The sequence below is a fragment of the Scleropages formosus genome, chromosome 21, assembly GCF_900964775.1.
Source record: "Scleropages formosus chromosome 21, fSclFor1.1, whole genome shotgun sequence".
NCBI classification, from domain to species: Eukaryota; Metazoa; Chordata; class Actinopteri; order Osteoglossiformes; family Osteoglossidae; genus Scleropages; species Scleropages formosus.
The window spans coordinates 2,975,312-3,002,724 of record NC_041826.1 but is presented as its reverse complement, the minus strand read 5'-3'; the positions used below and the strand labels follow the sequence as shown (position 1 = coordinate 3,002,724).

General features: G+C 41.0%; 1 protein-coding gene across 2 annotated transcripts in view; it reads left to right on the top strand.

Annotated features, from left to right (window-relative positions):
- Nucleotides 1–27,413, top strand: part of arhgap15 (Rho GTPase activating protein 15) — a 136,043-nt gene that overhangs the window by 73,165 nt on the left and 35,465 nt on the right. For both annotated transcript variants that reach the window (XM_018735561.2, XM_018735560.2), the window contains 3 exons: nt 4,487–4,585; nt 10,028–10,105; nt 21,939–22,073. In XM_018735561.2, coding sequence (XP_018591077.1) covers nt 4,487–4,585; nt 10,028–10,105; nt 21,939–22,073 — 312 coding nt within the window. The remainder of the gene's footprint in view (nt 1–4,486; nt 4,586–10,027; nt 10,106–21,938; nt 22,074–27,413) is intronic.

Genomic DNA, 27,413 nt, shown 5'->3' with positions numbered 1-27,413 from the left:
GTTCCAGTGAAAATACAGAGCCATATATAACACCACAGTGAGTAGTGCTTACAGCTGCCACTTTGGAATCGAAAGTCCCAAGTTTAAATCAAAACTCAACCTGTTGTGCTGTTGATCAAGCTACTTACTCTGAACAGCCACAGTTTAAATTTCCCAGCTGTATAAATGGATAAATAAGTATAAGTAGCTGAAGTTCATGAGTCATTTTAACTGAAAATGTCATGCAAATTATTATTATTATCACATTTTATCTGTGATTTTAACCTGTGGTCGTGACTGGTTGGGATTGTCTTACTCTGACCTGAAACAGTAAAAATTACCTTGCTGTATAAATGTGTAAATCCTTGAAAAAGATCGATAAAAACTCTTAATCCATTTTAAATAAAAGTACCATCTAGGCAACATAACACTAATGGGTTCGAAGCAACTGTGATTACCGACTTGCAGTGGTACGCTGCTTCTTTCCTTGTTCCTGCTTTCTCCCATGTCATTTCCCATTCTGACAACATTAAACCAGGCACTGCCTGTGAGGACCCCCCCCCCTCCCCTCCCCATTAGTTGCAAATCCTGTCTGCTCCAGTGAATTAACGTGCCTTTTTCACAGGTTAAACAGGAACTGCCCCACAGGACCGCTAATCGCCCAGTTATTGTTTGGTCATACCTGCAAGCAACTCGCCAGCCACAATCCCTAATTGTGTCTTTAATGTAAATGAGTTAAGTCTCTCCCTCGCCTGCCCGCAGGCCATAGCGTCCAGTAACAGCTAGCCACTCTTTCATCATGATTTCACTCTGTGAAGGTGAGCTTATTTCATATTTGCACAGCAATTTGCCTAAGCCTTACATCCCCCATGGGTCAGCTCCTCACCCGCTCCTTGTCAAAGGACGGTTAATGCCTCTTTGTGAGCAAACTCCTTATATGACAGCTAACATTTTTAAATTGAGACCTATTCCCTGATAATTTATTAAGTCAATACATTTCATCATGTCAGTGACTGGTGACATGCAATATGTAGAACAATTGGAGAAATGTTAATCTTTGCTTTTTTTGGCACATAATTGCAAGCAAATGTGCACATCCTCAGTAAGGACCACATGGGAAAGGTAACTCCATAAATAATTGTGCGGTAGAAAACAGTTAATATCTGCCAACATATCTGCTTCACAATAGTTTATAGCCACGATAAAATGACATTTATATATAGCTGTTAGTGACAAGCCAATGAGAAGCTGGCTTTAAAATAAAGCCTGCAATGACTCATGTCATCTACCTGTCAGTCTTACATTAATATTATGACCAAATCCGTCATCTCGACCATCTATAATGGATGCCAGCTGTAAAACACAATTTAGCATGAAATCACAGAGGATACAGCCCTAATGGCACTCTGCTACCCACAGACAAAGGGTATATCAATTGAGAGCAAGGGTAGAGATCATTAATTGCTAAAAAGGACAATGGCAGGAGAGCATACTTTCAAGAGCACGGCAAATGTGCGTTGTGCATCTTGGAAGCTCTGTAAAGATGTGCTGTTTACGAGATGCAACATCTTCCCTTTTCAACGGTAGGTTTTCCCAGAGACCTTTGGGATGTTCATGACGGCCCATTTGTCTGCTCATTTTTTGCTTCTTTCCGGAAGTATACAGTGTCATATCTTAGTGCTTTTGGTCTGCAGCCAAAAGTGTGTCATAGAAATGTGTGTCTTTGAAGATTATAAAAAGATTAATTCCATAAACAAGGAGACAAGACACACGTTTATATTAAAAAAAAAAAAAAAAAAAAAAGAAGGAACAGAAGAGCACAATATACATGAGATGCCCTTTATGTAATTACCACTTCAGTCAGGCCACCAGACATGCAGCATGTAGAAGTTCAGATGTTTATTTTTTTCTTAATTACCTGAAGTACCATTCATTACATAAAAAGCAAAGAATGGAACATGGCAAACTCTCAATGGGGTCGGAAAATCTGCAGTTTACTTCTTTAAATCCTGAAAAATGAGGGCGCCTTGCTGCCCTCATGTAACAAGTGAGCAGTGGCAGCCCCAAAGCCGCTGCACTGTGTGAGCGATAAGTACAGCACTGTCAGCCAAATATTGATGAATAAGCTGCTTCTTTAAAGAGCGTGTTGATTTTCTATATACCAATATTGACTGTCTGTGTTTGATGTACTGTACACATTACAAGCCTGATGCTGACTTACCGCGAGAGCTTTCCCTGTTCGCTCACTACAGAGTCACTCCAGAAGCCCAAAGATGATATAATAGAGTGTTAAAATTGACGGACAGAGCGGGGTTGTGCACGAGACCTAAACTCATAACTACACAGAGTGACCAGACAAAAAAAGTGTATATTTGGTATCAACATGATTCCTCTTGTTTAATATGTTGTCTCTTGTGAGATTTTTGGGCTATGGGAAAATGCTTGTATCAGAAGAACAAGTTTGTGATTAATAACCACATGTTTTTATTAGTGTCTAAACAATCTTAAGCGGGAATTTGCTTTACACGATAAATATTGCTGTATAAAACAAAGCACATGGTTTGGGAACATCTGTAAAGGAATGCTAAATTTAAATCATCACTGTACTCAATTTCAGGTGGGGGACCTCTGACGTCCTGTTTAGATTAAAAATTGCAAAATAAAAGGGCTTTAACTGTGAGTTGGGTGAGTCAATGAGGAGATGAGTGGCTTTCTCATGAAGATAATGTGAACTTGCATTTGACTGCAATTTAAAGGACAAGTTGAGGCTGTAGATTCAAATGACAAAATTTCAGACATGATTCAGACCTCATTGTTCTATGTTCAGTGCTATAATAGACAGTGAGATAATAAATGGGGGAAACAGTATTTTTACACTATGCATTGAATAGAACAGATAAAACACAGGAAAGAAGTGCTCTGGGCAGTCACATCAGATGATAAGGCACATTCCCCTACTCTGTCCTATCTGAGTTAATGTTTATACAGTTATGCTGCTGTGATTTCTTAATACTGTAAATATATCTTTCCTTTCTAGTAACTTTGATTAGTATGTTGTCATGAAGTAGGGGTATAACATGAAAAGTAAAATAGATTTATAAACTTTTTTAGATCAAAAACTGCTTATGATAGGGTTGTAATTTTTGGTAGTGAATCCAGTTTAAATCCCATAAAATTACATCAATGACGTCAATGAAGTTGTTAAAAGTCAAAATAATCGGACAATTCATCAAAAGACTTAATACAGTGATTGCCAACCTTGAATGAATTAGTTTGCACATATTTGTGACCCTCCTAAATCTAAGCAGACATAAAATATTCGTCAAAGCTTAAGCTCACAAAGCACAACAGTAATTCCTTCTCAGGCAGTAAAAGAATACTAAAGTCAATTAAATGGTTTCACAGATATTTGTTGGCAAAATGCAATACCTTCATTTTGTACCTCAGTGTTCAGAACTAACACAGAAACAATAATATGAATACAAAAGTCACTTTGCATAAAGGGAAAAGACTGTATACATGCAGAAACTGATTAGATGCAGCAATCACAGGGCTGGAAGGTTCATAAAGAGCAAATACTAAGCAAAACCTGACTTGGGGCCCCTTAAACTGGTCAGAAGTTTATTCCAAAATATTTTGTATGGGCAGGGGCGCAGGGGGTGCAGGTGGCGCAGTGGGTTGGACCGGGTCCTGCTCTCCGGTGGGTCTGGGGTTCGAGTCCCGCTTGGGGTGCCTTGTTGCGGATTGGCGTCCCATCCTGGGTGTGTCCCCTCCCCCTCCGGCCTTACGCCCTGTGTTACCGGGTAGGCTCCGGTTCCCCATGACCCCATATGGGACTAGCGATTCCGAAAGTGTGTGTGTGTGTGTATTTTGTATAGGTTCCTTGTCATATATAATTCACTGTATAGGGTAAGGGGGTGCGGTGGCGCAGTGGGTTGGACCGCAGTCCTGCTCTCCGGTGGGTCTGGGGTTCGAGTCCCGCTTGGGGTGCCTTGTGATGGACTGGCGTCCCATCCTGGGTGTGTCCCCTTCCCCCTCTGGCCTTACGCCCTGTGTTGCCGGGTAGGCTCCGGTTCCCCGTGACCCCCTAAGGGACAAGCGGTTCTGAAAATGTGTGTGTGTGTGTGTGTATAGGGTAATAGAACTGAAACAGTACTTACAATTCAGAGTTTTATCTAAATAATTAGTACAACCAAAGGTAGATAGAAATTGTAGTAAATCTTACTGCCGTGCACTCTGTTCAATAAACCAACAGAGTATTGTAAGTGAGGATGCAGAGTTTATTTGGCCTTTCTCTTGTCCTTCAAAGGTTGCAAGGTTATAAATGCTGCTCACTTATAGAAATAATATGTAATAGAAATTCCTGTAATTATTCGACTGAATTTAAGGTAAAGTTAGCATAACAAGCACCTTGTAGTTTTCGCATTTTTCATAACATATACATTTTTTTTTCTCTGGTGTTTGAATCACTGTATTAGACTGAACTGCGATAACATGCATTTTGCAGATCGAGTATTTGGGTGCCATTTGCTGACCCTTTGTGAGCGTGAAGGAACTACGGTGCCTAAATTTGTCAAGTTATGTCTGGAGGCAGTGGAAAAACGAGGTAGGTCCCACAACACAACTTTGGGTTTAACGCCTAAACCTGCTGTTCTGCACCATTTCATCAAAACCCCAGGTTAAGAACATTTGGTGGGTAAAGCCATGTCAGTAGAAAGGAGACTTTTTCACAGTATTGAAAAAACTAAATATTTGTTTGTCTTATGGATTAACAGCAATAAACATGTGACTTCATCTTGGTAAAGTAAGTAAATGATCACTGAGAAATTTCTATGATAAACACACATCTAGAAACACATCATTCTTTGTCTTAATTTTCATTCAGCTGTGGTTGAAAGCAACATTATCAATGATAGTGACCACAGGATTGGCTCCAGACTGTACCAAATCAAACTAAACCAAATTAAACCAAACCAAACAGCAGTTGTGAATCTTGCAAAACATTGCCCTAAAAGTCGATCCACCATAAAAAACCAACTTACTCACCAAACTGTGAGTAAGACTGTGGTCTTCAGTTGAAATGGTTAAATTTTGTGGTTTCCTCTAACTTCTTGTCACTGTGAGTGTTTTCAGGAGTTTGTAGTTAAACATATTTATTTATAATGGAAACTGATGAATGACCAAAAACATCAGTTCTGTAAATTGTACACAGACAATAAAAATTCATTCTTTGTTAGAATTCTTCCCCTGTTGAATTATCCAACTTTTTGTGTCCATTAGACCTTTTCTTGCCATTTTGTTTTTAAAGAGCTAGACATGTATGCAACCTAGATTGCAAACAAATTTACATTCATCAATATTATAGATTTCAGTATAGATCTTATGCACTGTTTATTTTTCAGCATTCATTCATTCATCTTTATTTATTTATTTGTAAATTTACAGTGTACTTCCACATTCTGTTCTGTATTTTCCACATAGGACAACTGGCTTTATGTTAATAAAATCTATGGGTTGCATTTGCATGGTACGTTTGGCTGACGAATCTCCTTATATAGTAGTACAATATATAGTGAAAGTTTATTTATTAAAAGAAGATTTTTAATTTAATGTAAATGTAACTGTTTTTGCAAGATGTCGTCCCAAGTATTCAAAGTTCACAATTTGTGGAACTTAACACTACACATCAAAACAAGAACTACCTGTCAGCTACCTGATAAACTTCAGTATAAAAAAAATTTTTACTCATCGCAGATTTCAACAATGACTGAAAAGGGGTGAAAAATGATAATAAATATTACTATTACTATTACTAGTAAGAGCTGATCTTCAATGATTAATAAAAATGGAGTCCGAATTTGCTACTCATCTCAACCAAATTTATTGCTCTGGTTCAGTGTCTGCATTTTAGGGGTAATTAGCAGAGAGCAGCAAAAAAAGTGCGACGAATGTTGAACATAGCATGTGCTGAACACCATGACACAGCAGTACAACCTGGCTGTTTAGGCCTAAATGCTATGGTTTTGCTACGCTGTGGTTATCAATCCCTCGCAACCTGCTTGGAATCCAGCCACATTCAAATATAGCTACCGCCACAGTATGTCACAACCCATAAAGAAATTCCAGTGGTTTGACTGGATGACAGGATGCCGGCCTGAAAAATCCACATCCGCTTTCAAATTGTACAGAATGTTGTATGCGAGCGGGGTTTCTCAGAGGTGTCACTGGTGGGGAGGTGCAGAAGGACACCGCAGCAATGCCACCCTGTCATCAGGAAGCTGCAGAGTTATTGCAATCATTTCTGTACATATTCATAGCAACACCACTGGAAAATGCCTTATTGTTTGTATATGCAAAGTGATAAAATAAATGACATGGCCAGCAGGTAGCATGACTGAAGAATCAGAATTGTAACCAAAGTAGACAAGTCCAAGATCGTTTGTGCTGCATTGTTCGTGACCTGAATTACTTGAAAGTATTCATTGTGAAATTCCATGCAGAAATTTCCATCTGTATGATATAAAAATTGTTTTGTTATATGGAATAAAACTGAAAGTTAAATTGTATGACTTTATAATTGGGATGTTCCACAGTGGTCCAATGACTCTTAGTATGGCAAAAGGGGGCAGGTAAGGTTTCTTTTTTACAAAGTTTTCAAGGTTATACTGTATATGTAATTAGAGAAAGGTTTTTTTTAATCACTTACAATTTTCATTATCTTTTATTTGGCTTCCCCATAACATGTTATATACATATATTTCGTCTCCAATGTCAATTTTTGCCGTGACACATAATCGAGACCAACATTTTAAATCAGGAAGCTAGTCTCTCTCATGAGTTTTGGCGCATTACCTGGTCCTTTCTGGAACCGATCCGTTGCCAGTAAAGTCTTATCTTCCCTCAGTTTAGTCTTTCACCACGTGTTTTCCCTTCTCTCGTTTTTCCGCACTGTTGACATTTTTTGTTTGACACGATCCAGCGCCTGCTTCCAATGTCTGTTTAGAACTGCACTGAGGTTGTTGGCTTTAAAATTCCCCCATTGCATGTGTGATCAGCACTTTCCCAAGCTCTTCCATATAGTTTGCCAGGCTGAGGGACTGACCTTTAAGGCAAACTCTTTTTTCATTCGAAATGTTCACTTTGATTCCAGTCCCATTTTGTGTCTCCTTCAAACTGTTTACAACCCACTAGAAATGACTATGAATTATATGTTTGTGCTGCAGATTCCTTTAGTGGTTTCGATCAAATGTTTGCCCTGAACAATTAGTGATCTTTGGTTAAAATTACAGCGACCTGAAAAATGTGCTCCTAAATTTATGCAGTTAAATATTGTGTTTTGGAACTCTCTCTAAAAACAAACAGGTCTGTTGGTCATGCACTTTTGTTCACTGTTCCAAGCCATTGCTTGTCTCAGATGTATAGTCTATCAAGGCCTTGTAGCAAGACAAAATATTACACTGGGCTCAGTGTGTGTACGTTGATGAATCAGCACTGTGTGTGTTTGTGTGTGTGTATATATATATATATATAAAATTAAGGATCTCAAATTAATGTTTTTGCTGACATATATTTTCCTTTATTTTATTTATGTATACTTGAGAAAAAAAAATGGAACTTCATGGATATCTTCTAATTTGCATCACGATTTAATAATGAATGACATTATGGATGCAGTTGTCTGGACTGCTTAAGACTGAAACATGTTGTGTTGCCATCATGATTACTTTTAATGAAGGCACTAAAAATAAAAAGTGCACCATTTACTTTCTTGCAATCAACCAAAGCCCTGGGGATTCCCACAAGTGACAACAGTAAATATCAGTCTGCTGTCACATGGAAGGGGGGGGTGCGGTGGTGCTGGGCTGGGCTGGGCTGGGCTAGGTTCTGTTGGGTCCTCTCTCTAGTGGGTCTGGGATTCGAGCCCTGCTTTGGGTGCCTTGCAACAGACTGGCGTCCTGTCCTGGGTGTGTCCCCGCCCCCTCCGGCCTTGTGCCCTGTGTTGCCGGGTTGGGTTCTGGTTCGCTTCGAGCCTGCTTGGGATGAGTGGTTTTGGACAGTGTGTGTGTGTGTGTGTGTGTGTCAGATGTAAACCCTCAGAAATGGCAGCAATAATGCATTTAATGCAAGTAGAAAACCTGCTCCGCTGCAACCCTACGTTGTGCTACAGTTTACAGGGACACATATTCTTTGGAGAAAAGTGTCCCATATCTTCTACATGAACCTTTACAGCTTAGAAGCATTTGAAGGTTTATGTGTTGCATTATATAATGTTTTCTATAATACTCTTAATCCCAGTCTTGATGTATATTCTAAATTCAGGAAAGTAATTGATGTTCCATTGATCGAACATTTACTTTTTGAAAACAGCAGGTTATTTTCATACATGCTGTACCAAATATGCTGACTTTCAAATTTAAAAGGATTTAAAATTCATTACTGCCCACCTGTGTTTCTTTTTGAGAGCACAGCATTAAACAGGCAGCATGATATGCTGATGCATATCGCCACTTTACCATCTGAAATCACCGTTTTAGGAAGGTTTGCATGGGAGAAAAAAATATCCTTGTTTATTAAACCAGGGGAACAGGAGAATAGATTTAATTAAATTCAAGTAGGTCAGAAATCAGCCACTGAAGTATATAAGTAATCAAACTGCATATTTAATGGGACGTGCTTCCCTCCTATTTACTTCAAAGGGCTTTTTTTAAACCACAAAACACCCTTATCAGCAACATCCTGCGATCCACCATTTACTTAATCATAATCACCTGAACATTACTGGATGGACATCAAATGGCTGCAGAGGCATATAAAAGGAGAGTAGAGCTATAAATAGCGTTGGGAACGAATGGCGTACAGATGACAGGAAGGCTTGTCATGTGGAAGGTCCCCCCCCCCCCGCCCCCTAGAGGAAATGAACTTCTTGTGATTTTTCAAAAAGGCATTTGCAAGTGCTTTTCCAACCAAAGAGGGGAGGTGACCTGCACTGATCCCATGTCGAGGGGAACGTGTCTCAGCAGGGTGGGCTTACTCAGCAAGTTACTACAGTGTCCCAGATCTTCAGTGTCTTCAAAACCCTGTCAGATAGATAGATAGATAGATAGATAGATAGATAGATAGATAGAGAGACAGATAGATGTTAACATGCTGTGTATGAGGTGCAGAAGGATGAAGAATTTCTATGAGTCTTCTCAGCAGATGTCCTATACTTGACATGTGGAGCCTGCATAGTGTGACTCAGTCTTATAACTGTTTTTTTTTTGTTTGTTTATTTTGTTTGTTTTTGAGGTACATGTAATATTTTGAGATACATGTAACATTTTTTTTTATATAAACTGTAAATGAACCAAATATTTTAAACCATACAAGGTTTAAAAATCGGAATTGTTTGATTGTAACTACAGGATGCCTTGGATGCCTATAACATAATTACCCTAATTTTAACTTTATTTTCAATAAAATAAATAATAATAATTAAAATATCACCACAAACAACTGACCTTTTTATTATTTGCTAATATAATTTACACAAATACTAAAACAAGGAAATTCATTTCTCAGTTAAATAGCAGAAACAGAGTTAATTTCCATAATAATAAAATGCTTCCAATCTGAAAAGGACCATGTGGTCAGTGGAAGGATGGCCAAGACGGCCAACTCCTATCGGTCTGGTTTGGCTGGAGAGCTCTGTGTTCTTGGAATTGAAATCCAATGGCACGTGAATACTATAATTGGGGCAATTTTCTGAATATCTTCAGCTTCCGTCACATTGAAATGGGTCCAGATGGAATCCGAGAGCAACCACAGAAGTAGGCCCGATGTCGATCCACAGTTCCAAGACAGTTAATGATGTGAATCAAAATGCTTTGAAGGCTATACTGTGTCACATTTCATATTTCCCTTTTCGGTTTCTGTATTTTTAAGTATTTAGTGGAAAGGGTTGCATGGTTTTGCTGTTTTGTGGAAATTCAATGAATGTAATTTTTACTGTTTCCCCCTAACTGAACTGCATGCCATAGCGTTACTGCTCATCCTCTCTCTCCACCAGGTCTTGAAGCTGATGGCATATACCGAGTAAGTGGCAATTTGGCCAGTATCCAGAAGTTACGATTCTTAGTTGACCAAGGTAAGACGTTTTTAATTTAATTGACCATTCATGTTTTTGTCTTAGTGTAATTAATCACCTGCATTTATCACATTATATAATGAACATATTTTATATTTATTCTTAAACCTGCTCTCAGGTTAAATTCGGATATAATTTCATTTTTTTCTTAAGAAGAAGCCATCATAGGGTTCTACATATATACAAGCCCTTCAAAATCTCACACTCTCAATACTATTTTGGAAGGAGAGGTACAGTACGAGTTAGCTGACGATTAAAATTTCATTTGAAATTGTTTAATCAAATATCTCATTGCTAATGGCAATGAAGAGACAGAAGACGATTAGGGCATGTTTACAGGGCAGAAGAAGAGAACATGAGATCCCCCGCTAAAATGCAAAATGTGACATCTGTGCAGTTCATTCTCATGAAGGAGCTCAAAAACAGTTTTACGTATAAAAAAGGTGCTAGTTTTATTTGTTTGCAGTTGCATGGCTTTGTTTCTGTTTACTCAGTCTTAAGAATATCCGTGAAATATATCCACTACATATTTGTTAATGAACAGTGTCACGCATGTGTAAGAACAGCTGTACTCACTGAATTTGTTTGCATATGTTTATTCATCTTTTACTGTAATGCAACAAACATTTTGAATCTTATATCATGCAAACGTGCAGCTTGACTTGGAGTGTCTCAACACAGTGTAAATTCTTTGTTTTGATGTTGCACATTTCTCAGTATTTATGTATGTATTCAAATAGTTACAGCAACTGCCAGCCCACTTGGCACAATGATTACATACATTCCTTGGGATTCTCCTGCAAGACTGCAGACATGCTAGTCTCCTGGTCAGATATAATGCAAGAAAAAATCTCGAAAACCATAGTTAAATCACAGAATCTCTTAACGTTAATTTGACACCACCACAGTAATATTGTTTTATGTAACATTGCATTTGACCTTTTTGGATGCAGCGTGGGATAAAATAACAATAATGTCCCTCTGGTTCCATCACACCCTGGCTCCATACACATGGTAAAGACATCATTGCCATGCTGTTTATATTCAGTGGATGCTGTGCAGGGTTCTGTTACCTGTTGCTTTCTCTGTCCTCCAAATGCTAATTTCCCAGCCAATTAAGTATTAAGAGAGCAGGCTGACCTCACTGTTTGAATCCAGATCACGTGAACTAAGCAATTATTCCTCTAAAATGTTTTAATAGCAGAGGGGGTGCGGTGGCGCAGTGGGTTGGACCGCAGTCCTGCTCTCCGGTGGGTCTGGGGTTCGAGTCCCGCTTGGGGTGCCTTGCGACGGACTGGCGTCCCGTCCTGGGTATGTCCCCTCCCCCTCTGGCCTTACGCCCTGTGTTGCCGGGTAGGCTCCGGTTCCCCGTGACCCCGTATGGGACAAGCGGTTCTGAAAATGTGTGTGTGTGTGTGTTTTAATAGCTTGCATAGATTTTATTGCTGTTCTGTATATTACTACTACTGGATTATTGGGAACCATTTTAAGTCAAGCCACATAGTATTTTTTTTTTTTAGTTTTTATTTTTTTTAAATGTGCTATTCTGAATTTTTAAATAGCAGCCTAATATAAAAATAAATTTGCAAAGATTATTTTAAAACACACGATAATTAATGTCTATAAGAATTTTAAAAGTATTCCAAAAAACTTAACTAAGAGCAAGACTGAACAGTTTAAAAGACTAAAAGTCTTGCCTAATGAAATTTAAAAAGGAAATGCATATATGCAAGTGTTGAGATATATGATAATTTAATTATGACAAATGTGTTTGTTTGATTAATCATTTGAGAGGTACAAATGACTGGAAAGCTGTCTTGATTAGTACTTTGCATCTTTACTGTAGATGTTTTTGCAAGGGCTTAACAAGGTTTTAATTGAAAAGATAAGTGAAGCTACTTCAGTGTGATTAATTTACTTCATAATCACCTCATCTGACAAAACATAGACAATGCTTAATTTGAAAAACACTTTTTTTGCAGTTATTGTTTCTCACATGAATACAACCCAGTACGACATCCAAATCAGAAATGATGTGAAACTGTCTCTGTGCCAAAGAAGAAATAATTCCAGCACTGAAATGACTGTGAACAAAATTGAGAGAGATAGAACTGTTTTCAGCACTCCAGGTTTGAGGTTCAGGTTCAGGTTTCCAAATTTGTCTTACCTGAATGTCAAAGAATCAGATTGGAAGGGGGTGGTGGACGATGCCTGTGTGATTTCAGTCACACCCTGTAAAGACAAGAAGAAGAGGATTTGTTTAAGCCTTGCGTATGATCTTCATCTTACATCCGAAGAGCTCAGCTGTGACCTTTGGCCAGTTCAAGTCCTGTCCAGTGAAAACTTTCCGCAAATCAATTTGAACTAAAGCGCATCTTACACCTTTGAACTTTTCCTAGAATCTTTATCTGATATACACACATGCACACGCAATGGTGCTAATTCTAATTAAATTGATACTAATAAAACAGCTACGGTTGTATACCCTGCATTATGGGGCCAGAACATCTTGCAAGATGTGTACCTAACAGACATTAAATTGTGCTAAGAGTTATTTGATTTTACTATCAGACATTAATTCACCATACTGAAGGTTTTGGTAACAATTCACTTTACCAGTGCAAGTGTTTCTCCAACCCTAAAAGGTTTGCCTCTGGAAGTTATTTTCAATGAAGTGATTTTTGTGTGAGAGGCCAGTGATTGCCAATAGAAAAAGATGGTGACTTTCTTTCCCTCTGAATTCATATATTTCTTTTACCCAGTGAGGAATGATTTTCTACAAAGATGTCTAAAAATTTTAATTAACATATGCTTTAAACACTCTGCCCCAAAGACGGGCAAAAAAATTAATTCTTAAATGAAAAGTGAGTCAATCATCACGTTAATGCTAAAGCAGCTGCATAAAATGAATTCTTTCTCTTTTTGTAACCGGTAGCAATGTTTCCCGTGATGATGTGGACCGAGAACGCTTTCTGACATGCCTCATGAAGCAGATTCCTAATTTGTCCCGGGGGTCTGCAGTGGTGACTTGACTGACACTGTGGTCGAGCAACATGACTTTTTTCCACCCCGAACCCCAGGCCACACTTTCCCAAGGGCTGCTTTCAGCTGCAGAGTCACGCTGTCTTAAAGACGTGACTGTTCCTCCTCCAGAAAGAGGGACTCCTGTTACAGCCTCCGCTGGCTTTTCGGCTTCTTGGTCCAAACCCTCGTAAACATCAGGTGTTGATTGTCGTCGAGGTGGGTATGACACCCACTGGCTTGTTTGGGATACCTGTCAGTGGGTCTGGATTTAATTAATGCCATGATCAAAGCTTGCAGTAAGTTCTGGCCTGCGGTGAGGACCCCACTGAGCAGTGCGTTATACTAATTATGTGGTATTAAGGTAGACGGTTACATGCAAAGATGACTCCTCCAAAGTCTGGATCGGGTCTGGGTCGTTAAATCAGCGTAACGCCTTTAGGACAATTTGGTGACATCAAAACATCATGGTGGATAAATCTGCTCGTGTAGGATCTCAGCCACAGGTAACCGCTGATCCGGTTTGACAGGGCTGTGTACATCAAACATGCTAATTGAAGGTCTGACTGATTGAACTGATGGGCTTATTTCAACCAACTTTAAAAGTTTCCTAGTTGCAAGGGACAGCTGAAGCGCAACACATATGCAGTAGCAATCTCAGAGCTAGCTATGGTTATGCTTCTGTCCTTCCTCATGGTTATACACACATTCTTGGGTATTCTTTCTATCTGTCTGATTTTAGCTAACTCAACTTATATCCAAGTTGACATAATCCATCCATCCATCCATCCATCCATCCATCCATCGTCAAGAACCGCTTGTCCCGAGCAGGGTCGCGGCAAGCCAGAGCCTTATTTAGCAACACAAGGCACAAGGCTGACGGAGGGGGGGAGGGGACACACCCAGGACGGGACGCCAGTTCGTCGCAAGGCACCCCGGGCAGGGCTCGAACCCCAGACCCCGGTTGAACCCACCATGCCACCGTGCCCCCACCCCCCCATGCATACAGCTAAAAGCAAAAATGACACAACTGCTATGTTACCACGTGTAACTGTGATTAAGGCAATGTAACAAAAAAGGTCAGTTTTCAAATACATATATTCCATAAGTTTCTGTGAGGTCCTATGCTGTTCACATTGGTCCTATGCTGCTCATATTTACTGTATTCTGTCTCAAACAGCAGTTTAGTCTCTCCTACAAACGTGCACTGAGAAATACTGTTCAGTTCATTTGTACCTAGAAGCTTGGTGTTCTCTCATCGGGATGACAAATCGATGCAGACATACACATGCTTCCCAAAGCTGTAGGTGGGCAGACCAGACAAGCGAGAAAAGAAGAAGAAAGTAATACAACTCGCCATTTGTGGCAGACCCGCTCTGTTAGATTCTCTGTGTTAAACCTTTCATAGGGCCTGCCATAATGCAGAAGTCCAAGCTCGCTTCATAAACAAAAATCTTATTTCCATAATTCATACAGCTGGCTGGCATTTACTGGCACATCAGGTACAACTGGGACATTTCAGGAACATTAACATGTATAGAATCGTTTGTCAACAGAGCTACAGTGTACGCAAATCAGCCTGAACTCGCCCAGATTTACGGCAAAGGCTGCCAACTGCTAATTACGGTGTGTTCCGTCTGTTTAATGATAGCTCTTTTTGCATGTGAATGATGGCCAAGGGGTTATGCCATTAGGGTCTTGAATAAAGGATGCTCTCCATGACAAACTACAACCAAGAGGGGACAATATGTTCTATAGAACAACATTCATTGAAACTTTCAAGACCTCATTTAATTTCACAGTTTTCTGTTTTGTCATAACAGTTGTTGAGAGAACCTTCCTATATTATGTAGTGAATGATTTCCATTGACCTATTTGACATATAGTGGACAGTATGACTGACTACTAATAAGTGATATGTGCTTTAAAAATAAATAAATAGTTTAGTTTTACTTCTGAAAGTGGAATTATTTCATAGAACTGCCACAATGTGTGTGTTTCCAAGGCAACTCAGTTTTTGGCAGCCTGACTTTCTTGTTTTTTTTTTTTTTCCCCACATTGATAAAAGGCAATGAGAGGGACTGTACTGATGCTGAAAGTCAGAAATGTTTGTTTTTAACTCTTCTCTTAGCCAGTTGGAGAGCCAAGGAGGTGACCTGTCACAGAACCCTTGTTTGCAATACTTAACCTAAATTGCTTTGATAACTTATCCATCTATATTGTGCGTTTAATGGTGAAAGATAAGTACTGAAATTCTGCACATCAAAAAAAGCAACAAATAATACAGTAATAAGCAAACAATTATTTTCCTTTAGTGCTATGACGTGTGGCATACTAGTTAGTGCAGAAAGATTACAAACATGAAGGTAATATCATGATTGTCTCATACCGAATGGCTAAAGGGAAATAAATTCTGCAAGGTGGCTTCATGTCTTCAATGAATACAGTATAACCTGATATATAGATGTAAACTCAGCAAACCACCCAAACATGTATTAATAAAAATCCTCACTGAGACTGCTATGAACAGTGTTCACATATGCTGATCAGTCTAAAGGAGTCCATTCTTTGTATATTGTTTGAAAGTTACGTGAACATGCTTTGATTTAGATGTACGACTGCAAACCAGGTGTAGCACCGGTTGCATCATTTCCTTTAAAGGCTCTGAAATCATTTCCTGCCCTACATGCCTTTGTCACCATTACATTCACATTTGCATGTATTCATTTAGCAGAAGTTTTTCTCCAAAGCGACGCACATCTCATAGAAAATACTACATGTTCATTGCAAGGGCAGAAAGAGACACGTAGATGCAGACGTGTGATACTTAAGTACAGTTAGTTTCTTTTCACCATATGAACCAATGTACATCGCACGCTTTGCACAATAGATTAGTGACTTTTGGGCAGATTGAAATTACAAATAATGGCAGACTATAAAGGAATTTGACATGATTTTTGTAGCACAGTCATCAGATAAAGTGGGCATGATTGTATATTAAACTATTATTTATGTTTATAAATGAGCTTTTTCTCTTTGTACGTGAAGACATCCTTTATTCTATGCCCAGGAGGAGAAGCAGACAGTGCTGCCATGTGGAAATCACTGCCAGAACCATTTGACAGCCCCCTTGTACCTTGAAGGCATCTTCTCGCCTGCCCTCTCCCTCCACCATGTTCCAAACAAGCAAACTGGACCCCACACACCTTCAGACCCCCCTGCTCCTTTTTCCCCTATCCTTTTCAATGGCGCTCACCTGAAAAAGACCACTCACCCCAATAAACATCGTGAGTCAGTCGGCATCCTTAGAAACCATCGTAAGTAGGCAGTATGAGCTGTGTTTAAAGGCTGAATGGGAACTGAGTGGAATTTAACACTTATGGAAGGAGAGCTGACTGCCACCCCCATAGCAGATATGGCAGAATACTAGAAAGTGGCTGAGTACCAGGATCCCGTGCACAGTGTGATGTATATGATAACGGGAGTGCGGAACTTGGCTCGCTATCATACCTACAGCGATATAACGGCCTCCGATCGCAGAAACACTGCTAAAATGCGCTTGGCTCTATTTCAAGCATTCTGAGGTTTCTGCATTTGTTTCTAACTTTAGCATATTCAATTAGTGAGGAATGCATTATTTGTCAGAATTAAAATGGCCTCAATTTGGCACAAGGAGGCAGTTGTAGTAAGACCTGCTTTTACCAGAGCTGAGTCACATATGTTTGTCCTGTTTCTTGTAGCTGTCATCTTGCTTTCACTGACTTCTGTTTCCATTATGGGGATCATCACACTGATTTAATTAGTTTTGGGCAAAAAGAAGATTTGGCTTCTTGATTCTAGCCTATGTTGTACATGGTAAGTCACCTCGGACAAAGTTATCAGCTAAAAGGTTAATGATAATAATTATGACATACTTAAGGCATCCCTCTACATCTGTGACATTCACGCATTCCGTAATATAAAACAAAATGGAAAAAAAAAGAGGTGCTGTGTTCTTGAAACAATTTTCTTTCTAACATTTTCCTATATTTGCTTAGTTTATTACATATGCTCTAAAGAAACGTATGTATTCATCTTGCATATTGTACCAAATACACAAATACAAAGTTAAAAGGTAGCAGCACAGATTCCACCAGTATCAGGGCTTTGTGAAACTTTTTGTTAATGGTAAATGGGCAGGATAAATTGCCCATGTGTACACACATGTGGGTGGCTCTTATACAAGGTCTACCATTGCAGCTCAGAACCGATCAAGGTGCATGTTATCTCCTTCCTTCGACAGGACAGTCGTCCACCCCAGATCCCAAGCTGGAACACCAGCCTGTCGATCTATAAATAAAGCGCGCCTGGCAATCTCTATGGCTCTCCGAATGAGTTATTTGCTGCTTATGACAAGTCAAACAAGCATCCCGGCTTTAGTGGGCCTCCAGTTCTGCCCGCGGGGGGCCTTCATGAATAGACAGAATGAAATCGGCTACAGACAGACTCACGGGGCTCCTTTGAATCGCATGAACGGGGATTTCGACAGCTCCCCCCCCCCCCAATCTCCACGCACAGTCGGATGGGGTGGGGGGGCATCTACAGCACTCGGGTACGGAGGAACCCTGGGGCACTACCACAAAAAAGGAATTTCTTTATGTTATTTCAACCTGAACATAGCAGTAGACATTGTATCTCCCACCCTCCCTTCTTTTGCCACCACCCCCACAGTCACTTCCAGCCCCTGTAACCTGTGTGCCTGCAGCTGGTGGCTACCTATGGGGCAACTCAAAATGGGAGAAAAAAGCCACACCGAGGTCGAGATGCTGTCCTCGTCTTGTGTGTGGTATCAGCTTTGGTACCACAACACGGCCTCGGGCAGGGAAGTCACATCCACTTGTCTCTTTGTTCTCAAAACCACTCTACGATGCTACCACTTTAAGCTGTAACTTATCCGGTGAGCTGTTAACATCACTTAAATTTATTATTATCATCATTTCCCCTGGTTTCAAGCTTACAAGTTTACCTTGCATTTTCCTCTAGCTTCCAGTAGTTTCATATTTGTACTTTCATTTTGTGTCACAGTCTATCTATCCCACCTTTTCTTCTGATCACTGCTGTGCAGCGAAGATAACTTTTTTAGAGGAAATAGATGTGAATTCAGTTCTGCGGATATGTGAAAGATTTATCAGAATACTTTTTTCCAAGTTTAGAAAACAAGCATCTAATGATGACAATAACTGATTGCGCCTTCTCTTTTAAATATTCCAATGAAAACATAATTTCTAGCTGAGCTCAGGCTGCATTTAGAAAATTAATTGATGAAAATGCAGCAAACAATCAATACTCTTTTGTACACAATCAGAGGTAATTTGTAACGTGGCTATTGACAATGAAAAAAAAAAAACCATCAACTTATTAGTCCACATTACGCTGCTGAACTAAAGGCATCGGTGCATGTGAATTCTACAGTTAAGTGTTTCAGTTCCATACGGCAATTATGGTCTCATGCTGTTTTAATAGAAAAATATAAAGTTTAAATTTCCTCATGTGTTGAGTAAGAATAGTAGAGCATATGCAAATTTCTCAAGTGCTGTTTTACTGAAATTTCCCAGACTGGAAAGTGGGGAGCTTTATGATGTGAAAGGAACATCCAGATCTTGGTTTGGCTGAAAAAAAATAAAGAAAAAAGCTGGGATTGTCTCCGATCCCAAATTATCTAATTTGTCCTTTATGAGGGATACTAGCCTGAGGTCCTTTTCAAGTGAACAAGGGATGTTCTTGTTAGCCAGTGGGACCCTTGAAGAGGGAGATAGAAGGCAGATATAAATCATCATTTTGAGGCACAAAAATTCACTTATGGGTCATAGCTAAGTTATTCGGTGCATTGAGACACGGTGCTGCTTTGTCCTGGTCTCCCATCCGCAAAAATGCATCTGGTCTTGTGACACTGGAGGTCAGGTGGTGGTGGGGTGCGGTGGGGGGTGACATCACTGCATTTGCATGTATTATGATTCAGACACAGTGGCACCGTGTGTTCCTGGGCCTCCACTCTCCTCCTGAATTCCTGTGTCCCCTGGTCCTACAAAGAATACCTTTTTTTCCCAGCCTTCCCACAAACCACTTTACCTAATAAAGAATGGCGCTTGACCTCTGATCCCATCTTATGAATTTCACTGGAAACTTAACTGAAAGCTGGGAGCTTTGCCACAGGTGTCCATCACAGATCCAAGTCAGAAAATCTGAAACCAAGGGGAGAAAAAAAACACTTATACATTTTGACATGATCAAGATACGTAGGCTAAACAAAGATTAAATGCTTCTTGCCGCTGCTGATTAAAGACAATGATTTACAGCCGCTCATAGTAAAATGGGCTTCCGGACCTATTCCTGCAACTTGCATTCCTGAGCTGCACACTTCCCGATGGGCCTCTCGCGCAGGGGGCTGAACATGATTAATTATGCAGAGCAACAGTTATGGCGGGATTAACAATTAGCTGGACCTGTCAAGCAGTCACTCGGAGCTGGCAAACGGTTTGAATGGCTGGCTGCCCACTCTGTGCTTCAGCTTGCCCAAGGAAAGGAGGGAGGAACCCTGCCTATTCATCCCTCTCACTTATTTCAGGAAGTACAGCACACCTTGCAGCAAGCCTATATTTTCTATATGTATTTCATATATTTACAAATACCTATTTCATATTTGACATGATCCTTATTGTAAATGGTTTCCATACTGTCGCAGTCCTAATGCTCCTTCGCAGGAGGTTGCTCTGCTTGGCGTACTGGGGCTTCCATGCTTTTCAGGAGTACAGGAACAAATAGTGCAAGAGATGAAGAATGAAGATCCCATGTCCTTGTTAACTGATGCCTTGTAAACTGTACAGTTCTAATTTATGAGCTATATAAATTATATCTGTGAGTGCAGGAACAAAACAAAAATGGTTTGTATATGTCCCACTCTCTTGCCATGGGAAAAAAGGAAAGTGTGCACTCTCTTCAGGAGTTGGTCAGGTTTTTGGTTAAGTTGTTCTTCAATTATTTCTTTGTTTTATTTTGCTTATGCAGTATGAGAAAAGTGGCAGCACTTCAAGAGAACGTTTTAAAAAAAAAAAAAAAAAACTCACAAATGCTTTGGGATCCTGTGTGGCCAGCGTAGTCATGGGAAGTACACCAGCTGTACGCCTGTACGAAATGAGTGGCCTTTATGAAAGATTTTGGGTTGGGCGCTTGGGGGTGGCAAGCAGCTAGATCAAGGGGATGCTCAATTGTTCGAAGAGAGTCGGAGGGGTGGGGGCAGCGCAGGAGGAGCAGTCATGGTGTGTGGGACATATCAAAATATTTGACAGACTTCACTGTAATGAAAACCCTTCTTTCTTAAAAGCGACAGTAACCCAACCCTCAGCCCCCAGCATCCCGTGTCATTGTTCCGCTGCCTGGCGCTCAAAGCTTCTCTGTAGGATGGAGTCAGTCTTCATTACTGCCACATAATGAAATTAAGGGACATTTGTTAATTGAATTCAATCAAACTGACTTTGGCATTACCATGGTTTGAGGGTGGGGAAGGGGGTAGAAAAAGTTTCTAGACAAGTTTTCTTGTGATTAATGCCATTCCTGAGACAACATTTCACATAGTGAAAAAATAAGAGAAGGATGTTCCCACATATGGTACAATATTAAAAGGACACTGTTTCCACTGCAGGTGCAAAAAGTTTTCACCTTTCAAGTGTACAAATTGATTTACAGCATATTACATTAATTCATTTAGCTGACCCTTTTCTTCAAAGCAACTTAAAATCTTACGGTACTTACAGCCATTTACACAGCTGGGTAATTAGTTTTTTACTGGAACAATTTAGGGTAAGTACGTTGCTCCAGGGTACTACAGCTGGACGTGAGATGTAAACCTGTGACCTTTGTGTCCAAAGGCAGCGGCACTAACCACTCCGATCGCCCCTATCCATTTGAGTACTTTGAGTTGAACATGATGGAAGCGTTAATCTCAGCAGTGTCCCACGGTCAAATTGACATTGATTTTGTTGAAATTGGCTTTAATCTGTGACTTTTGGTTTTAACGCATGACTTTTCATTAGTTATTTGCTATTATAAATACACAGTTTATTAGTGTGAGTAGGTTCTCAATGACAGTTTCCTGTAAGAGCCTTTGTGAGCTGTATGGAGGCCTTGCAGGACTCAAAGCATGACTGTTGCCTTATGCAAAAACCTTTAAAGGCAACGAAACACACCCATGGATCATTTTTAGTAGGGTATAGCATATCCAGTGAGCTCAGGCCCACCTTTTGTCTGAGCTTCATGTATTTCTCCTGCCTACAAAGTGACTATGATAATGTGCTATCCTGCAGAGGTGAGGTGCAGAAGGAGGGAGACCTGATGGCTCCTTCTCGATGGCCACGCTTTGCTTTGCTGTGTTATTACTCCGAGTCGGCTCCTCTGAGCCCCGGGGCCTGTCTCTCGAGCCGGCCGTCGCTCGCTCCGCACAGCCACCCGTAGCATCTAAAGCTAATAGCCTTTAAACACTCTCTGCTGCGCAGCTAATTCCTCCTCCGGTGCATTAGAGGAATTAATGTACCTGACATTCTGCGTCAATGGCAGGAGCACTCTTTGTCCTTCCCCCCCATCTAGTCAGATGCGCTCCTACAGATGGCATTCTACTGAAAATCGCTCCCCTTCCCGGGGAGGGAGCAGCACTAACCCTCTAGGTGCAGGAGGCTGTTAACAGTGCCTGATGATAGTAGGCAAACATTAACATAATAATTAGTGTCTTGTAATTGTTTCATTAAAACCGGTTGTTCCATTTCTCCCCGTGTTTTCCCAGAAGAGGAGCTGAATTTGGACGACAGCCAGTGGGAGGACATCCACGTCGTCACCGGAGCGCTGAAGATGTTTTTCCGGGAGCTTCCGGAGCCCCTCTTGCCATTCCGCTTCTTCGAGCCCTTTGTGGAGGCGATAAGTGAGTGTGGCTCAGTTTGTTCTCCAACCGCTCCCGACAGTCCACATTTCAGACAGCAGCAGCATGGTGGGCTTCAGTGTTTGGGGTGGGGGTGCTGTTGTTCTTGGCATTTGTCTTTGTAGAAAAGGTCTCCCCTCTGACTGGAAAGGGATTTGGGACCTAATGTGCACCGGGTTTTGATTGTAGGGGTGAGTCACGCCAATAAGATCAGTAAAACTGCACAGGTGGAAGACGTGAGTTGGACGGAATTTGCAATGGGTGGAACAGCAGGGGAAAAGGGGTCTTACCGATGGAGTGTGTTACCACACTGAGACATCATGTTGTAGTACAGCAGATGTACAGTGGACAGCCCACTTATCAACCCATGACATCAGACACAGCAACCAGTCAGGGGAAAGATATTGTCTTGACATTGTTCATTCAGTTAAGGTTCGTTCAATGAAATATATGATATATTGGTTCAACATCCCTAACCAGTCTATGTTTCCTGAACCTGAAGGCTATCTAGCGAAGGTTCTTTGATGATGCATCACATATTCAGCAGCCATGCACGTCCTCTGAAGCTTTGGATCAACTTTATATGACTTGCGTGTTCTTTTTGACCGAAAGCCACCACTTCTCACCAGGTCCATTAGGAGGCATACTAGTCATGGACTTGGAGGGAACAAATGGCAATTATTGCAAAAGGAGCAATCTCAACCGCACTTTGTACACTTAATAGCATGGGTGGGAATATGACATTTTATCTGTCCTAAGAACTTCAGAGAACATTTCCTACTGATGTTAATCACAGCAAATCTAATCAAGACAAATGATATCAAACACACCAAAAGATCATTTTCGGAGGCCATATGATCCAATAGCTCAAGCGAGGAAAGTCACACATCTCGGCACCGTGTTCCACACATTCGTTTTAATTTCTGCAAAGACAGATTTCTCTCTGCCGCACAAACAAGCCAATTCACTCCTGTTGATAATGTATCAGTACATTTATTGAGTCTTGAAAAGAAGGGCAATTTTATAGGCGTAGTGCAATCTTTGGTGTTGAAAAACACAGATAAACAATTCTGTGTGTGAAATATGAATGCGTGCGTTTCTTTCTTAACAGGGTTTCCGATTTGCTTACTGTAGCTTAGAAAACGGCTCAAAGACTGATTGATAGTTGTGCACTGCAATTAACTTTCTACACACTATCTATAAATCAACATCCTTAAATGTTCTGTGTAGATTATGTTTGTGTGGATTAAAATTTAGCTGGTTCATCCATCTGTAGAGTAAAATTTCATTTTGCTGCCTGTGATATCTGATTCAGACCGGGGAACAGTAACTTTTACATTATTTCTTTACAACACTTCACTTTGCAAACACCCTTATATCTTTTCATTCTGGGGAACAGAAATATTGAACATTGAAGGAACAATTTTTTTCTGTTTAAAGATAAAAGTTTAAATGTACTTATTTTTTTTCATAACATCATTCATCTTCTCACCAATCTTGTCAGATTAATGTCCCTTTGCCACGTGGACAACAGCTAACCGCAAACACTCTATAGACCTTTATAACAGAGTTTCAAACGCAAACCCATCCATCCATCAGTTTTACGCAGCTTTTCCTCCAATTAGGGTTTCATAAAGAAATTCATTAAGCAAAGGGTATCAGTCAGAGTACAAGAAGGTACAACATGAGAACCCACAGGCCCCAGGGAGAACATGCACACAAACAGTGTTGGTGCAGGATTGAAACCTACAACCCTGAAGCTCAGAGGCATCTATCTATCTATCTATCTAAGAATCAGAATCAGAATCAGAATCAGAATCCGAACAAGCTTTATTGCCAAGTATGTTCACACATACAAGGAATTTGTCTTGGTGACAGAAACTTCCACAGCACAGACAGAATGACAGTGACAAGACACAGATGAGAAGACAGAATATGTGAATGAAGGATAAAAAATATAGTATATAGTATATATAGCAAGGGGAGTGCGGTGGCGCAGTGGGTTGGACTGGGTCCTGCTCTCTAGTGGGTCTGGGGTTCAAGTCCCGCTTGGGGTGCCTTGCGACGGACTGGCGTCCCGTCCTGGGTGTGTCCCCTCCCCCTTCCGGCCTTACGCCCTGTGTTGCCGGGTAGGCTCCGGTTCCCCGTGACCCCGTATGGGACAAGCGGTTCCGAAAATGTGTGTGTGTGTGAATATATAGCATACATAAGTATTAATGCTGTTAATGATTAATTTATTATTGTACAAAATTAGATTTTTACTTATGTTATGAATTACTGTAGTAATCTTGATCAAGGTACTTACCCTAAATTGATACAATAAAATTGCTACAATAATAATAATAATAATAAAAATAATAATAATAATAATAATAATAATAATAATAAGAAGAAGAAGAAGAAGAAGAGTGAATCTGCTATTTCAATTGTAATACTAGCCTAACCTTAACCTGTGTGATAGGAAATGACAGACCATGCTGTAAAGAAAAATAGATAAATGTAAATATGAGGCCACTGAACTCACTAACGCTGCTCCGGGTTCCATCAACACCCCATTCTGAAGAATGGAGAGGAACGGCAGATTCTGTTTGCTGGGAATACAATAATTCATCTTTCACCACAAGCACCCAGGAGACACGCACCCAGGAAATTAGCAAAGCAATCCGGCCAATGAGCAGTCGTCACCAGAGCTTTCCGGCGTGTTCCCCAGAAAGCATCCTCTAGCTCGTAGGCAAGGCACACACCGATCAATGGCAGGACAGGACAGCCTCACGTGCCCACAGCACTTGCTGACCGCCCAGCCGGGAAGCTAATGTAGATGCCACAGTGCCTGTTGCTCCCCATTTGCTGTCGATTATGCCTTGTCCCTGTAGCACTAAACTTCCATAGGAGGTGAAGGAGCAGGAAGGAGCACATCGCCCCCAACCCAGTGTACGGGCAGCCTCAAGGAGGCGCTGCAGAATGGCACTGGCTGTGTATCACATGGACAAGGACAAACAGTGGCACATTGTTTAATACACTAATCTAGTTTGATAACTTGTTTACTTAAATGTTTAGCTTCTTTGCCTGCTTACTAATGAATTTACTTACATGTATGCTTAAATTGTTTGGAATGTGCTGCATATTAGCAGATCGCACTGATAGTGGGCCTCTGTTGGGTGGGTGTGTTTTGCAGAAGAACCCATTTTTTTCTAAGTTCAGCCTGCTGGCGATCAGTCGAGCTACTTCAACTTCTGTTTCTTTTAGGACCACATTTTCATTTTGGACTCCACAAAGTTTTATCTGAATAAAATGTATATTTCCATATATTTCCGAGGGGGGTGCAGTGGTGCAGTGGGTTTGGCCAGGGCCTGCTCTCTGGTGGGTCTGGGGTTCGAGTACCCCCTAGGGTGCCTTGTGACGGACTGGCATCCCGTCCTTGGTTTGTCCCCACCCCCCAGCCTTGCGCCCTGTGTTGCCAGGTTAGGCTCCCGCTCACCGCGACCTTGGGACAAGCGGCTTCAGACAATGTGTGCGTACATATACTGTTGTGCTGCTATATGTGCCAAATGTTGCCAATACACTCTAATCAGATATTCCAAAAACTGAAATATCATATTCCATTATTTTTTTTTCATATTCATACAGTTTATGTCTGAGTACATAGAGAAAAAAATAAGAACTAACTACAGGTGGTCCCCGACTTACGATGGGGTTCTGTTCAGCAAAACCCATAGTAAGTCGAAAATGTATTTAATACACCTAACCTACTGAACATCATAGCCTAGCAGATGTGCAATGGCCATTATGGGCTTGCTGCCCATAATCGAGAGAGAGTATCCCACTGCATATCACTTATCCCAAAAAAAAAAAATCAAAATTTAAAATTAGAAGTACCATTTCTACTGAATTTCTATTGCCAGCTCACCACTGTAAAGTCAAAAAATTGAAAGTCGATCCATCGCAAGTCAAGGAGCTTCTCTAATGAATAACAGTTGTTCTCTCTGCCTAATTACTAATTACAACTGTTGGGTTGACCAAGAAGTTCTATATTCCAGTATATAGCGAAAATACATCATCTTCAGAAATGTCTTTTGTATTAGTTTGTTCAAAATTTGTTTGAGAAAGTGCAAACCCACTGAAGGACTAGAGTCTTGCCTCCTTGGCAGAGCTTGTTGCAGGGGTGGCCAACACACCAGGCGAAGACCCCTACCCCCCACCACGGCCTCCCTCTCCCTGTTACACGTCCAGCAGGGCGCACAGCCGGCCACCGCAGTGAACAAAGCACCCCCACAGCATGGTCTCTCTCGTCCTCCATCTGAAAGAGCACCAGCGCTTCTCTGTGTGTTCTCTGAACACTTCCCTGGCCTTGTGGAGACTGACAGATCTGGACCACCATAAAGCAGCCCTCGCAGCACAAAGCAAGCTGCAGCCAAAATGACACCACTGTTTATAATCTATAGCATGAACTGATCATCAATGTAGATTTTAATTATAAACAAGTATGTGGGTCACTGCGAAGGCTGAGGGAATACTGGTGCTGTACAGCTCCTGGATGGCTGATCCTATAATTTAATGCAGACTGTCGGCTCATCCCTTTCAAGAGGGGTTTAAACTCCACCTCCCATCAGAGAGAGTGCACCAGCCGGAGCCTGTGTTAAACAGCGTGCTGCATTATCGGAGCCTGTCCCCTGTGTCATAGAGGGCATGTCTCCACCACTAAAGGGCATGGGCAGACCCGTTAGAGGTCCAGACAGAAACATGCACTAATCTGCGCCAGCGTGCGTGACTCTATGGGACTCGTCTCAGTCAGGCTTTGCTCTCTCCTTCTCAATATGAGCCACCCGATTCACACACACATACACACACCTCTCCCAGGCTGGCCAACAGCGCCTCCGCCCCCCGATGAATAAATGATGCTATTAAAGACGGCGGCTTTGCCGCGCCGAACCCTGGAATGGCAGCAACGCCATCTGTGCGCCCCCGTCTCAGCTTCCAGGGAAGTTTTGTGCGAGGGAGCTGCAGTGCAAGGCCTGCTGGGAGATGCGGCTGCCCCATTTTCTCCCCTCCCGTGTCAGCATGGACCATCTGACAGGCTCGGGACCAGTGTCACGAGTGTCTGATTCCGGACCAGCTAACCCAATGCCAGGAATGGGGCGCCATCCAACATGCACAGGTCAATCCATCATAATGGGCAAGCAGAATTTAATTAGCATGCTAAAAACCTGTGGTCAAGATAATTAACCACAATTTTTGCTATCTTCAGAACTTATTACTATTGTATGTGTCAAACTTTTAAAATGAAAAATATCTTATAGTTTCACAGAGCGAAAGCTTTCTTTTCTTTTCTTATATCCTGCTAAT